Below are 14,822 nucleotides of genomic sequence, written 5' to 3' on the forward strand. Positions count from 1 at the left end.
CTCCCTGCTAGGCGGGGAGCCTGCTTCTCCCTCTGCCTCTGTGTGTCTCTCTCTCTCTCTCTCTGCCTCTCAGGAATAAATAAATAAAATAAAAAATAAAAAAAAAAGAACTAAGATACAGGGGCGCCTGGGTGGCTCAGTCATTAAGAGTCTGCCTTCGGGGCACCTGGGTGGCTCAGTTGGTTAAGCGACTGCCTTCAGCTCAGGTCATGATCCCAGGGTCCTGGGATCGAGTCCCACATCGGGCTCCCGGCTCAGCAGGAAGCCTGCTTCTCCCTCTCCCACTCCCCCTGCTTGTGTTCCTGCTCTCGCTGTCTCTGTCTCTGTCAAATAAATAAATAAAATCTTTAAAAAAAAAAAAAAAAAGAGTCTGCCTTCGGCTCAGGTCATGATCCCAGGGTCCTGGGATAGAGCCTCGCATCGGGCCCCATGCTCGGCGAGAAGCCTGCTTCTCCCTCTCCCTCTGCTGCTCCCCCTGCTTGTGCTCTCTTTCTCTCTCAAATAAATAAAATCTTAAAACGGTTGGATTTTTTTAGATGTGGAAGGGAGTGGACGTGGATATCTTCTGGCACACAGGATATGTGGACACACATTTGGGGACACCCCGGAAGCAGCGCCTAGGGAAAGGAGGCCTGGAACACACTTATCCTTTCAGACCCACATGGTAAACCAAGGCAGCAGCCCAGGGCCACGGGCAGACTGGCCCTGGCCCCCTCCCCTCCCCCTCCTCACAGGGCCCCCTGGTGGCACATACCGAGTGAAACTGTAGATCTGTTGCACGTTGAGGCCACAGGGGGAACTGTTTCTTAATGCCAGTGCAATTAGGTGGAAGTAATTGAGGGGGGGCCGGGACCAGAGCCTCCCCTCCTGGCTGTTGGCTTGCCGGAGCCTCCGACTCTGGAGGGGGGCCCTTTTGTGAGGGGACGGGAGAGCCACAGAGGAGCTGTCATCCTGGTCCTCAGCCTCCTCCTCTTCTGTGAGCTAGAGGAGCACAGAGTAGGAACTGGTCCTGACTCCACCGCCTCTACTCCATGGGGTGCGGTGGCAGGGACGGGGCGGGGGGGGTGGTTTGGGCCACCACCTGGGCTTCTCCCCAACCCCAGGGCGCACGGCTAATTTCTGAACCCATTCACCCTTGGTTAGCCCTAAGCAAACAGCCCTGCCTACAGCCCAAGTCCAGTCCACGGGCCCAGAAATTCCTACCTCCCAGGGGCTGGGGGAAGAGGCAAATGGCTTCCGCTTCCGAGGGGGAGACTGCTCGCTGGAGGAAGGCAGCGACCCTGACCCCGGCACTGTGGCCTCCGAGGAGCAGCTGGCGAAGTCTTCCTCTTGTGGGGGCAGCTGAGGGGAGGGGAGCGTGCTTGGCAGATCCTCCCACTTACAAGGTTCTGGGACCTCCAGCTTTCCAGGGGGAAACACGATGTTGGGGTTTACCCACATCCACAGGTTGGGCTCAAGGGCTGGGCCTGTGTGGAGAGAAAGGAGGTTGTGCGCTCACTGGCTGGCAGCGGGAGGGGGGGGGCGCTGGGCCGCACGGCCATGCCGGAGAACCCACTCCCCCCTACTCACCATCACCATCATTATCAGGGCTGGCTGTTTTCTCCACGGGTACTTTTGGTGGCTCAACTATTCGGAGTCTATATCTGGCAACTGACAAAAAGAAAGGTAGAAGAGGGTCAAAACATCCTAGGATTTCCACTGTGGCCCCAGGATCCTGGGCCTGGAAGTTTCTCTGAGAGATGGCTGTGGGCCCGCCCCAGGGTGTTAGGACACCATATTTGATCTCTCTGACCTTCTCATTCTCCTCACTCCACACACACTGTCCCCTGAGCGATCTCATGAATGCCTGTGACTGGGACTTCAGCCACCATCTATCAACTCAGGGCTTCCAAATCTTTACCTCTAGCCCAGACTTCTCTGCTTGCCCGTAAATAGAACTGCCTATGGGAGGTCTCTACTATGTAGGCACTTCGAACTCAACATTTCTAAAACTAAACTCCATCTTCCTGCTCTACCTCCTGTATTCCTTGTTTTGGCAAGTGGCACCACCACCTAACCAGTCCTTCAGGCCAGAAACATGCAAATGTTCTTGACTTCTTAACTCTTCTCTTTCCAGTCTAGCTACACCCACTCAATCCCCAACTCCAGCCATAACCCGGACGGCGTTTATCTGCTTTTCTCTAACTTAATCCTGTTGCAGTGGGAGCATCTTCCCAAAATATCAATCCAGTCTTGTCACTCTTCTGCTTAAAAACTTTCTGATGGCTTTCCATGAGAGCCAAACTGAAGTTCCTTGAGATAGTCTACAAGGCCCTGGCTCCTCATCAGTGTTGTCATTCCTCCCAGGCTCTCTCTACATCTCCAACACACCACACTCTAGATCCCAGGCCTTCTCACAAGCCGTTGTCTTTGCCAGAAACACTCTTCCCTTTTCCTGCTGCCCTAGTTAATTGCTAGGCACCCATCACATTTCTGGGTTTTTTAAAAAGACTTATTTATTCGAGAGAGAGGGAGTGTGAGTGAGTGGGGGGAGGGGCAGAGGGAGAAGGAAAGAGAATCTCAAGCAGACTCCCCGCTGAGCACCGAGCCTGATGTGGGGCTCAATGCCTCGACCCATGAGATCATGATCTGAGCCAAAATCGCAAGTTGGGTGCTCAACCGACTGAGCCACCCAGGTGCCCCCATCATGTTTCTGTTTATTTATTTTTTTTAAAGATTTTATTTATAGGGGCGCCTGGGTGGCTCAGTCATTAAGTGTCTGCCTTCTGCTCAGGTCATGATTCCCGGGTTCCTGGGATCAGGCCCCATATCGGGCTCTCTGCTCCACGGGAAGCCTGCTTCTCCCTCTCCCACTTCCCCTGCTTGTGCTCCCTCTCTCACTGTGTCCCTCTCTGTCAAATAAATAAATAAAATCTTTTTTTTTTTTTTTTAAGATGCCTGGCACATGGGAGGAGCTCAGTTTAACTGGATGAATGAATTCATAGCGGGCTAAGAGTATTTCAAGTGTGTATTAGAGCTATCTGCTCGGCACTATGCTGGCTCCTTGGGATTAGGGGGAACTATTTCCACGCCCTCCATGGGCCCCATGAGTGTCATCATATGGCAGTTGAATCTAGGTTTTTATCTGGAAAATGATGATACACTTTTTGGAGAACTCAGTAGTTAGAAAGGATGCCCATCACATTACTAATAATGTTCAACATAGTATTTGAAAAGAAGAAAAAGTACAGGTATTTCTTTTTTTTTTTTTTTTTTAAGATTTTAGTTATTCATTTGCAAGAGAGAGAGAGAGAAAGAGTGAGCACAAGCAGGGGGAGCAGCAGGCAGAGGGAGGAGCAGGCCCCCACCCTGAGCAGGGAGCCTGATGTGGGACTTGATCCCAGGACCCTGGGATCATGACATGAGCCAAAGGCAGATACTTAACCGACTGAGCCACCCAGGCACCCTGAAAAGTGGAAGAAGTAGAAAGAGATATAAAGTTGGAAAGAAAAAGACACAACTACCATTATTTATAGAAAAAAAGAATGTTAAGATAGAAACCATACAAAATCAATATACAAATTATTAGAACCAATAAGGGCCCAGCAAGTTTGCTAGATATAAGAACAACATACTAATAAACACTGTTCCTCCACAGGAGCATGAAGAAAATATACTAATAATTAATAATAATAATAAACAATAAAAATTATGTTATTTGGTTACAGTAGCAATCAAAATTTTAAATTATCTAGGAGTTAACCCATCAAAGAATGAACTAGACCTTCATGGGAAAAAGATGCAATCACTATTTAAGGACATAAAAGTTCTGAATAAATGAAGACATGATACATATTATAAAGACCCCAACTGCCCTCAAATTAATCTATACATTTTATGCAGATATCATAATACCCAAAACTTAAAATGTTCTGCATAGTAAAACCACGAAGAACAAAAAACATCGCTAGACAATAAAATAAGCCAAAAAAGAAATTTTCAACTCATAAAGTTCTTGGCTCTCTTCTATATAGACAACCTTTCAGTTATTGATGTTGTAGGAGCTAACAAAGCTATAAATGGGCAAAAGATATGAATCGGTATTCACAAGGAAGGGATATCTGAATTACTAACAAGATGCTCTCAGCCTCACCAGTAATAAGAACACAATAAAATAATTAGATAACACTTTACATCAAACGGACAAGAATTATAAAAGCAGATAATACCAAGTGTTGGCAAAGATGCAGGGAAATAGAATCCTTCCTCACACCGCAGATCTGAACAGCCACTGGTGCGTCCATACTGAAGGACTGATCACTACACCTGACAGTCTACTCCTGGGTATGTCTATTCAAGTCAATACAGGAACTTTTGTGCTAATCTTCCTTGTTAGGATCAGTTAGGTGTAGAGACTGATTGATTCAACAAACAAACAAACTTAAAAACAATACTTCACCCATCGTTCCAACTAACGCCCTCCCAACTAGCCTTGGATACCATGATATCACCAATCCATTGATCCACGGCTTTGGAGTACGCTTTGGTAGAGCTGCATTTATTCAGGGTTGTGGTTTGGCCAAGCAAGTGCTCCAAAGCCAGCGAGGGTCAAAGGAATTGATAGTGTTTGCAAGAGAGAATACGTTTGACCATGGGATCCCAGGTTAAAGAGGGGAGACTATCCAGGGATGGAGGACAGTGAAAGTAACAGGGTCAACAAGTTGGTGACCTCAGGCAGATCAAAGGATAGTGCTGCTGTCGGTCTCCCTCCCTCCCTCCCTAGCACTGATGCTCTCATGTCTTCTCAAGGACAATGTTGGTTCAACCAACCACTCCTCTATTTACCGTTATTTGTGTGTGTTTCTGTTGGATCATTCTCATCAGCATTCAAGTATAATGTTAATTCTCTCATCTTATTGAAAAGACCTTCTTTTGTCCCCATTTTCTGTGCCAGGCCACTGCACCATGTTTTTGCTTTCCTTTGAAGCAGAACTCCTAGAAAGAACCCCCTATTCTTTCTATCTCCACTTCCCCTCCTTCCACCCTTGAACCCTTGCCAATCAGGCTTTCATCTCTACCACCCCACCCAAACCACCATCATCATGGTTGCCAATGATGTCTGCTGTACTAAATCCAATTGTCGGTCTACCTCACACCTGACCTCACAGGGGATAGTCCTCTCATCTGACCACTCCTTCCTTGACACATTTTCTTCACTTGCTTCTAGGAGACCACGATCTCTTGGCTTTGATTCTCAGTGGTCATTTCCTTAATTTTGGCTGGTTATCTCTCTTCTCTCCAGTATCTTTACAATGGAATGTCCCCAGGGCACATGCTTGGTTCTTCTCTCTTCTCTTCTTCTCACTCCTTAAATGCTACCCACATACCAAAGACTCTCAAAATACACCTCCCTCCAGTACTCCAGATTTATATATCCACCTGCTTACTCAACATTTTTACTTGGAGATCTAAAAAGTATGCCAAACTCAGCATGTCCCAAACAGAATTCCTGATCTTCCTCCCTAAATCTGTCCTACCAGAAGCTTCCCCTGTCTCAGCATGAGGCCACTCCATCCTTTTACTTAATCAGCCAAAACTTTGGAGGAATCATGTTCTAATCTCTCTTTCTTACACTATACATCCAAATCCATCAACGAACCCAGATGGTTCTGCCTTCTCGGCCACCACCTTGACCCTCTAGCCTACCACCATCTCTTGTCTGGATTACAGTAGTAGCTTAGTCTACCGGCTTCTTAGCTCCACGTTTACAACGTACTTTCAACACAGCAGCCACAGTGATCTTTTCAGAATATAGATCATGCAGGATTAGTTACATAATTTGCAGGGCCCAGTGCAAAATGAAAATGAAGGGTTCCTTGTTCAAAAATTAAAAATCTCTGGGGCGCCTGGGTGGCTCAGTCGTTAAGCGTCTGCCTTCGGCTCAGGTCATGGTCCCAGGGTCCTGGGATTGAGCCCCCCATCGGGCTCCCTGCTCGGCGGGAAGCCTGCTTCTCCCTCTCCCACTCCCCCTGCTTGTGTTCCCTCTCTCGCCATCTCTCTGTCAAATAAATAAAATCTTTAAAAAAATGTTTAAAAAAAAATTAAAAATCTCAAGACAGTGATAGCAGAACATCGAACCGAGTACCAGCCCCCTATGCAACCACATGGCTCACACCCTTGGGAAGCCTGCATCACGTCACTCCTCTGCTCAAAACCTTTCAACCATGCCACATCTTACTGAAAGTCAACCCCAAGGTCCTTAAAGTGGCACATGGGCTCTTCCGGATCTCTGCTCCACACCCTGTGAACTTCCCTCTGTATTTAACTCTGATCCAGCTTTGCTGGCCTCTTTCCCGTGCCTCAAACACCCCAGGCATATTCCCTCCTTAGGAATTTTACCCTATTTCTTCTGCCTGAGAAACTTTTCTTCTAAATATCCTCTTGGCTCACTGTCTCACCCCCTTCAACTCTTTGCTCCAATATTATGTTCCCAAGGAAGCCCAACCTGATAACCCTATTTAAAACTGTGGCTGCCACCATCTCAACCCACAACCACCACCATTCCTGAACCCTCTTACTGTGTCCTTTTTCCCCATCTTAGTTGTCACCTTATAACATACTATTTATTTTTTATGTGGACTGTCTGCCCCCAGTAGAATGTAAGTTCCATTTAGACTTGTCTGTTTCGTTCATTACCAGGGTCTAGAACATCGCCTGGCAAATTGGAGGTGCTCAATAAATATTTCTTAATCAACAAAGATATTGGAATTCGTTAGCATTACTTATGGTGGCAGAGAGTTGGAGACAATGTAGGTCTCCATTAGTAAGGAGAACTAAAATGCAAAAGGTAGTATATGCAGATGATAGAATAGCACCCAGCCATCAGAAATAATGAACCAGATCTTCATTCAGCAACCAGAGTAGCTCTCAAAAACAATGCGAGTAGGCAGGGGCGCCTGGGTGGCTTGGTTAAGGGACTGCCTTCAGCTCAGGTCGTGATCCTGGAGTCCAGGGATCAAGTCCCACATTCCGCTCCCTGCTCAGCAGGGGAGTCTGCCTCTCCCTCTGACTCTCCTCCCCCTCATGTTCTCTCTCTCTCAAATAAATAAATAAAATCTTAAAAAAACACAAAAAAAACAATGCAAGTAGGCAAAAAAAAAAAAAGCAATGATCATTTAGTAAATTAAGGTCACCTATAAACATAAAATAACATTAAATGGTTCTCAAATATACACCTATCTAAAGACATTAAAACAATTAGGGTAGATACAGGGGAGTGTGGGAGGTGAGGGAAGGTGGTGTGGGGGGGTGCATTGAAGGGGGACAATAGGTTAATCCAAGCACCTTGCGGGAACAAATGGCAATAATGTACCACGAACTAGGAGGTGATCACCTCCACTCTCCACCCCTGAGGTCCCAAGAAAAAGTCCTCTTTTTAAAGACCACGACGGTCACCCATCCCTTCAGCAAATATTGAGCACCTCTAGGTGTCAGCCAACTTACTAAGAGGGGGCTACAGCCTCGAACAAAACTGATAAACTTTTTAAAAAACAGAACGAGTGAAATGTTGTGTTGTGCCAAATGGCGGTAAGCGCCATGGAAAAGGGCCACGGCGAGGCCTAGAAGGTTCTGGGACGGAGGTGGCAGGCAGCAGGCGGACGGATGCTGGGGCCGGACCCGCTGCCGTCAGGGGGCTCTCGGTGGAGGCCTGCCTTGCCCCCGGCGGGGTGGGAGCAGGGTGGGAGCAGGGTGGGGGCGGGGAGGGGCGCCGGCCCGGCGGAGGGGTGCCGGCCCCGAAACCGCGGCCGGCTCCAGGCTCGCCGGCGGGACCCGAGGGTGGGGGCTGGGGGCCGGGGGGGGCGAGCGCCCCGCGAGGACCCCACCCGCCGCCCGCCTCGCCCCTCCCCCACGGCGCCGGACACTCACGGTTCTGCTCGGCCAGGGGCAGGTGCGCCGTGGTGAAGGCCAGAAAGGACTCGTTGCCCATGTCCCAGTCCAGCAAGCCCGGGACCTGGCCATGGAGGCTGGCCCAGAGGTCGAGGTGTTGGAGTTTCAGGTCCACCTTCAGGGAGAGGAGAGGTCGCCCGGCAGGGGGTGGGAGACTCGGAGACACTGAGGCTGAGGCCTCGCACCACTTCCTCAAAGCCCCGGGCTCGGGCTCGGATCCGGTTAGTTGGCGCCAGCTCAGGTGTGAAGAGTCCCCAATTTGACGCCTTTAATCGCCTCTGGCCTCCACCGGCTACTCTCTGCGACCTCTCTCCTCAACCCCTTACACTTTGATTTGGGGGCTTGGGGCACCTGAGGGTCCCGAAGGGAGGGATCCCAGGCCCTCTTCCCCCTCTGTATTTGCACAAAGCTCTGCCTGTGTTTAGTAAGTTTCTCTACCAACACCACTGATGAATGATCCCATGATAGAATTAATAGCTACTCTCTAGAGGTTCTGATAGATTTCATGGCTTATCCAAGATCTTACCCGTAGTACTTGGTGAAGATAGAATTGGGGGGTGGTTTTTTTTTTAAGATTTTTTTTAGGGGCGCCTGGGTGGCTCAGATGGTTAAGCGTCTGCCTTCGGCGGCGGGCATGATCCCGCGTCCTGGGATCACGGCTCCTTGGTCCGCCAGGAGTCTACTTCTTCCTCTGCTTCTCCCCCCAACTCGTGCTCGCGCACTCTCTCTCAAATAAATAAATATGATCTTAAAAAATGAATAAAAAATAACGTTCGTATTTATTTATTTGTCAGAGAGAGAGAGAGAGAGCACAAGCAGGGGTAGCTGCAGGCGGAGGAAGAAGCAAGCTCCCCGCTGAGCAAGGACCCGGATATGGGACTCGATCCTAAGATTCTTGGATCATGACCTGAGCCAAAGGCAGACGCTTAACCTACTGAGCCACCCAGGAGTCCCAGGAGAGTGTTTTGTTTTTTAATTTGGTTTTTAAAGATTTTATTCATTTGAGAGAGAGAAGGAGAGCGAGAGAGAGTGCACACAGGGTGTGGGGGGAGGGGCAGAGGGAGAAGCGGACTCCCTGCTGAGCAGGGAGTCCAACGCAGGACTCCATCCCAGGGCCCTGGGATCATGACTCAAGCGGAAGGCAGACGCTTAACCGGCTGAGCCACCCAGGTGCCCTAAAATTTGGTTTTTAATCATTTCAAATTTACAGAAAAATCCCAAGAATAGTATAAAAATTCCTGTATACCTGAATCCTATAATTCACCAATGACACCAAGTATTAACATTTTATCACATTTTAATTTTTCTCTCTGTATATAAGACATTTATTGTATTTTTCTGAACTATCTAAGAGTAATTTGCAGACATAATGCCCTTTACCCATAGATACTTCACTGGGTATTTCCTAAAAACAGGGATATTGGCATATATAACCAGAAAACCAGAAATGAGACCATTATCAAAACCAGAAAATTTAACATTGACTCAATACTATATTTAACATACAGATCCTATTAAAATTTCACTAATTGTCCCAATGACGTCCTTTATATAAATTTGCTCTCTGGTCTAGGATTCAGGTCAGGCTCACGCAGTGCATTTCATCTTCAAGTCTTTTGCTCTCCTTTCATCCCAAGCAGTTTCTCAGCCTTTTTAATCTTTCATACCATTGACCTTTTGGGAAGAGTACAGGCCATTTATTTTGTAGAATGTCCCTTAGTTTAGCTTTGTCTGATGTTTCCTCATAATTAGACTTGTGCATTCTGGGCAAGAATATCATATGAGTGATGTTGCTTCCTTCTCAGTAACTCACATCAAGAGACACACGATGTCAGCATGTCTCATTATTAGTGATGTTAATTTCAATCACTTGGTTTATCCACCAGGTTTCTCAAGGGTAGTTACCTTTTTTTCCTCTCTCTTTCTCTTTTGTAATTAGTAAGTAATTTGTGAGGAGATACTTTGATCTAGAATCCTATTCCTCAGGGCACCTGGCTGGCTCAGTCAGTGGAGTATGTGACTCTTGATCTCAGGGTTGTGAGATCGAGCCCCACCTTGGATGTAGGGATTACTTAAATAAATAAAACTTTATTTAAAAAAATAAATAAGGGTACCTGGGTGACTCAGATGGTTGGGCGTCTGCCTTTAGCTCAGGTCATGGTCCCAGGGTCCTGGGACCCTGCTCAGCGAGGAGCCTGCTTCTCCCTCTCCCACTCCCCCTGCTTGTGCTCTCTCACTCTCTCTGTCAAATAAATAAATAAAATTTAAAAATAAATAAAAATAAAATCCTGTTCCTGAAAAAAAATTTTAAATTAAAAAAAAAATCCTATTCCTCATCAAGTTTAGGCCCATTAATTCTAGTATCCATTTATGATTCTTGCCTGAATCAATCATTACTAGGATGGGTGTAAAATGATGATCTCTCTAAATCTATGATTCCTTTTCCATTTATTTAATTGACATTCTATTATAAAGAAGAGCTTTTTCTGTATCTCATATATATATTTTAAGATTTATTTATTTATTTTGAGAGAGAGAGAGAGAACGATCACAAGTGGGAGGGGCAGAAGGAGAAGGAGAGAGGATCCCAAGCAGACTCCCTGCTGAGCGAGGAGCCTGATGTAGAGCTTGATTCTAGGACCATAAGATCATGACCTGAGCTGAAACCAAGAGTCGGAGGCTTAACTGCCTGCACCACCCAGGTGCCCCTATTTTTAAAAAAGATTTTATTTTATTCTATTATTTATTTATTTATTTTTAAGATTTTATTTATTTGAGAGAGAGGGAGAGCACTAGTTGGGGGGAGGGGTAGAGGGAGAAGGAGAAGCAGACTCCCTGCTGAGCAGGGAGCCAGCTGGCACGGGGCTCCATCCCAGGACCCCAAGATCATGACCTGAGCTGGAGGCAGACGCTTAACGGGCTGAGCCACCCGGGCCCCCCTATTTATTTTTTAACTCCAAGAGGTAGAGATTTTAAAGTAACTTTTATACCCAATGTGGGGCTCGAACTTACAACCTTGAGGTCAAGAGTTGAATGCTCCAGCGCCTGAGCCAGCCAGGCACCCCTTATCTCATATTTGTTTGTTTATGGTCAGTATGGACCCGAAGGATTCTTAGAGTGGATTATTTATACTTATTAATTATAACAACTTATAATTATTATAAAATTCTATAATTCTAAAATTGTCCCAGATTTGCCCAGTGGGTGAACTAGCTCCCTTTGGTTGCTCTGTGCATCCTGGGTTCCCTATCAAAGCCTACGCTGAGCTGCCTGTGGCGTGTCTAAGAGCCCAGAAACTTTGAGAGTCCCTAGCAAATAGGAGGCCCTCAATAAATGTTTTAACCACTGTGAAAACAACAGCTTCCCTACCTTTAATACCAATAATAGTAATTTTAATGCTTATTTCTCTAATTATAAAAATAATTTATGTTCAGGGTGCCTGGCTGGCTCAGTGGGTAGAGCATGAAACTCTTGATCTTGGGGTTGTGAGTTTGAGCCTCACCTTGGGTGTGGAGGTTACTTATTTATTTATTTATTTTAAATATTTTATTTATTTGACAGAAAGAGACAGCGAGAGAGGGAACACAAGCAGGGGGAGTGGGAGAGGGAGAAGCAGGCTTCCTGCTGAGCAGGGAGCCCGATGCGGGGCTCGATCCGAGGACCCTGGGATCATGACCTGAGCCGAAGGCAGATGCTTAACGACTGAGCCACCCAGGTGCCCCTGGAGATTATTTAAAAAAATAAAATAAGGGGGGGCACCTGGGTGGCTCAGTCAGTTAAGCGTCTGCCATCAGTTTAGGTCGTGACCTCAGGCCCTGGGATTGAGCCCCATGCTGGGCTCCCTCCTCAGCGGGGAGTCTGCATGTCCCTCTCCCCCTGCCCCTCCCCCAGCTTGCGGGCAGACGTGCACACGTGCTCTGTGTCGCTCTCATAAATGAATAAAATCTTCTAAAAAATTTAAAAAAATTTTTAAATTGAAAAAATAATACATGTTCAGTGCAGAAAATGTGGATATATAGAAAACACAAAAGGAAAAACAATAAAGCCAAACTCATTCTTTGTATCAACTCGGAGATAATAATTGATTACATTTTGATGTATATGCTTCCAAAATTTCTCCATATGGGTGTTTCATTTTTGTTTTGTTAAAAAAAAGTTATTGTAATGCGTCTACTCTTTAATAGGCCTTTTCAAATTAGTCTACCATTTAAGAATGTTTCTATCATACAAGTAATATATCTGATAAGGGATTACTATCCAGAATATATAAAGAACTACAACTCACACACACACACGATTTAAAAATGGGCAAAGACATTGAATAGACATTTCTCCAAAGAAGATATACAAAGGTCCAATAGCCACACGAAAAGATTCTCAACATCACCAATCATTAGGGAAATGCAAATGAAAACCATAAAAATACTTCACATCCATTGGGATGGCTATTATAAAAACAAACAAAACACAGGAAATAACAAGGGTTGATGAGGATATGGAGAAGTTAGAACCCTTGTGCAGTGCCTGTGAGAATGTGAAATGGTGCAGTCCCCATGGAAAAAAGTACAGGGGCTCCTCAGAAAATTAAACATAAGGGCGTCTTGGTGGCTCAGTCGGTTAGGCGTCTGCCTTCGCATGATCCCAGGGTCCTGGGATTGAACCTGGCTTCGGGCTCCCTGCTCAGAGGGGAACCTGCTTCTTCCTCTCCCTCTGCTGCTCCCCCTGCTTGTGTGCTTGTTCTCTCTCTCTCTCTGTCAAGTAAATAAATAAAATCTTTTTTTTTTAAAGATTTTATTTATTTACTTGAGAGAGAGAGAATGAAAGACAGAGAGCCCCGTAAATAAATAAAATCTTAAAAAAAAAATTAAACATAGAATTACCATATGATCCAGGAGCGCCTGGGTGGCTCAGTCGTTTAAACGTCTGCCTTTGGCTCAGGTCTTGATCCCAGGGCCCAGGGATCGAGCCCCATGGCAGGCTCCCTGCTCCCTCTGCCCCTGCTTGTGCTCTCTTTCTCTCTCTTGCTCACTCGCTCTCTATGTCAAATAAATAAATAAAATCTTAAAAAAAAAAAAAAAAGAATTATCGTATGATCCAGCCATTCCATGTCTAGGTATACAACCCAAAAAACTGAGAGCACAGACCTAAACATATTTGTGCACCCACGGAGCAACACTATTCCCAATAACTAAAATGTGGAAACAACCCAAATGTCCATCAGCAGGTGAATGCATAAACAAAATGTGGTCTCTACATATAATGGCATATTATTTAGCCTTAAAAATGAATAAAACTCGGTGCGCCTGGGTGGCTCGGTCTTTAAGTGTCTGCCTTCAGCTCAGATCATGATCCCAGGGTCCTGGGATCGAGCCCTGCATCGGGCTCCCTGCTCAGCGGGAAGCCTGCTTCTCCCTCTCCCACTCGCGCTGCTTGTGTTCCTTCTCTCGCTAACTCTCTCTCTGTGTCAAATAAATAAATAAAATCTTAAAAAAAAAAAAAAGAACAAAGCTCGGACACAGGCTACAACACGAATGAACCTTGGAAATATTATGCTAAGTGAAATAAACCAGACACAAAAGGACAAATTGTGATTCCACTTTAATGAGATACCTAGAAGAGCCAAATTCATAGAGACAGAAAGTAGAATGGTGGTTGATGAGGGTTGTGGGGAGGAGGGAACGGGTACAGAATTTCTCTTTGGGATACTGACAAAGTTCTGGAGATGGATAGTGGCGGCGGTTGCCCAGCAAGGTCAATGTATTTAATGCTACTGAACTTAACAGAAATGGTTAAAATAGTAAATTTCAGGTTATGTATATTTTACCACAATTTAAAAAATGTTTGTATCAGTAAGTTCCAAACTTTGTTGAGCATTGGAACCTCCTGATCTTGAAAAAATAGTGTCAGGCTGCCACCCCAGTCATTCTGATTCTAGTATAGGGTATGACCTAGGTGTTGGGGCTTTTTTAAAGCCCCTTAGATGAATCCAGTGTGCAGTGGAGTTTGGCTTCCAGTCCGGTGCTCTTCCCCCAGCGTAAGGTTGGGCCCCCAAACCTCCCTTGGCTGGTGCAGTTAGGGTGGGGGGGCACAGGTCAGACCATTCTCTCTGCAGGGCACATCCTCCCTGCCCGTCTCTCCTGACTTCAGGCCTCAGCTCTGTTAGGCCGACCCAAACAAAGAAGGTCCCAGTGTTCACCTCCTCCCTCATTTTTCATAGCACTTACCATATTTTTACAAGATTTTATTTATTTGAGAGAGAGAGAGAGAGAGAAAGCACAAGTGGGGTGTGAGGAGGGGCAGAGGGAAGAGGAAGAAGCAGACTCCCCACTGATGTGGGGCTTGATCCCAGGACCTTGAGATCATGACCTGAGCTGAAGGCAGACGTTTAACTGACTGAGCCACCCAGGTGCCCCACACTGATCACATTTTTTATTTAACTTATTTACTTGTTCGCATTTTGGGGATCTGTCTCTTGCATTAAGTTCCACATAAACTCCATGAAGGAGGAAAAATGTCTTTCCACATTTTATTCCTAGCACTTCTAGTAGCATCTGGCATGTAATAAATGCTCAGTTAATGTTTGTGGAATGAATAAATACTGTTGTTCTTCTCTTCCATTGCCTCCCTCTCCCAGGCTCTTGGGCTGCTCTAGAAAGGGGTCGGTCGTTAAGACCATTGTTCCAGCATCTTCTTTGTTTGTTGTTTTTTATTGTTTTCACAGTTTTTGGCGCCTTCCCAGTCCCCACCTTCTCTTCAGGGGCTTGTTCATTCATTCATTCATTCGTTCGTTCATTTGTTCACTTATTCAACAAGCATTTACTGAGTACCTACTATGCCCCAGGCACTGTGGAGCACAGGTACTGTAGGCCCTTGGGAACAAAATGACTGCTCTTGGG

The 14,822-nt window shown here is 46.0% G+C and overlaps 1 protein-coding gene across 1 annotated transcript in view; it reads right to left on the minus strand.

Annotated features, from left to right (window-relative positions):
* The window catches only part of FOXR1 (forkhead box R1), a 9,882-nt gene extending 1,276 nt beyond the window's left edge, over positions 1 to 8,606 (minus strand). The window contains exons 1-4 of the mRNA XM_081797357.1: positions 7,906 to 8,606; positions 1,570 to 1,650; positions 1,204 to 1,466; positions 755 to 981 (exon numbers count right to left, since the gene is read on the minus strand). Coding sequence (XP_081653483.1) covers positions 755 to 981; positions 1,204 to 1,466; positions 1,570 to 1,650; positions 7,906 to 7,966 — 632 coding nt within the window. The 5' untranslated portion in view covers positions 7,967 to 8,606. The remainder of the gene's footprint in view (positions 1 to 754; positions 982 to 1,203; positions 1,467 to 1,569; positions 1,651 to 7,905) is intronic.
* Positions 8,607 to 14,822: the final 6,216 nt, after the last annotated feature.

The sequence above is a fragment of the Leptonychotes weddellii genome, chromosome 11 (genome assembly GCF_054177405.1).
Source record: "Leptonychotes weddellii isolate Sample4059 chromosome 11, ASM5417740v2, whole genome shotgun sequence".
Classification (NCBI taxonomy): domain Eukaryota; kingdom Metazoa; phylum Chordata; class Mammalia; order Carnivora; family Phocidae; genus Leptonychotes; species Leptonychotes weddellii.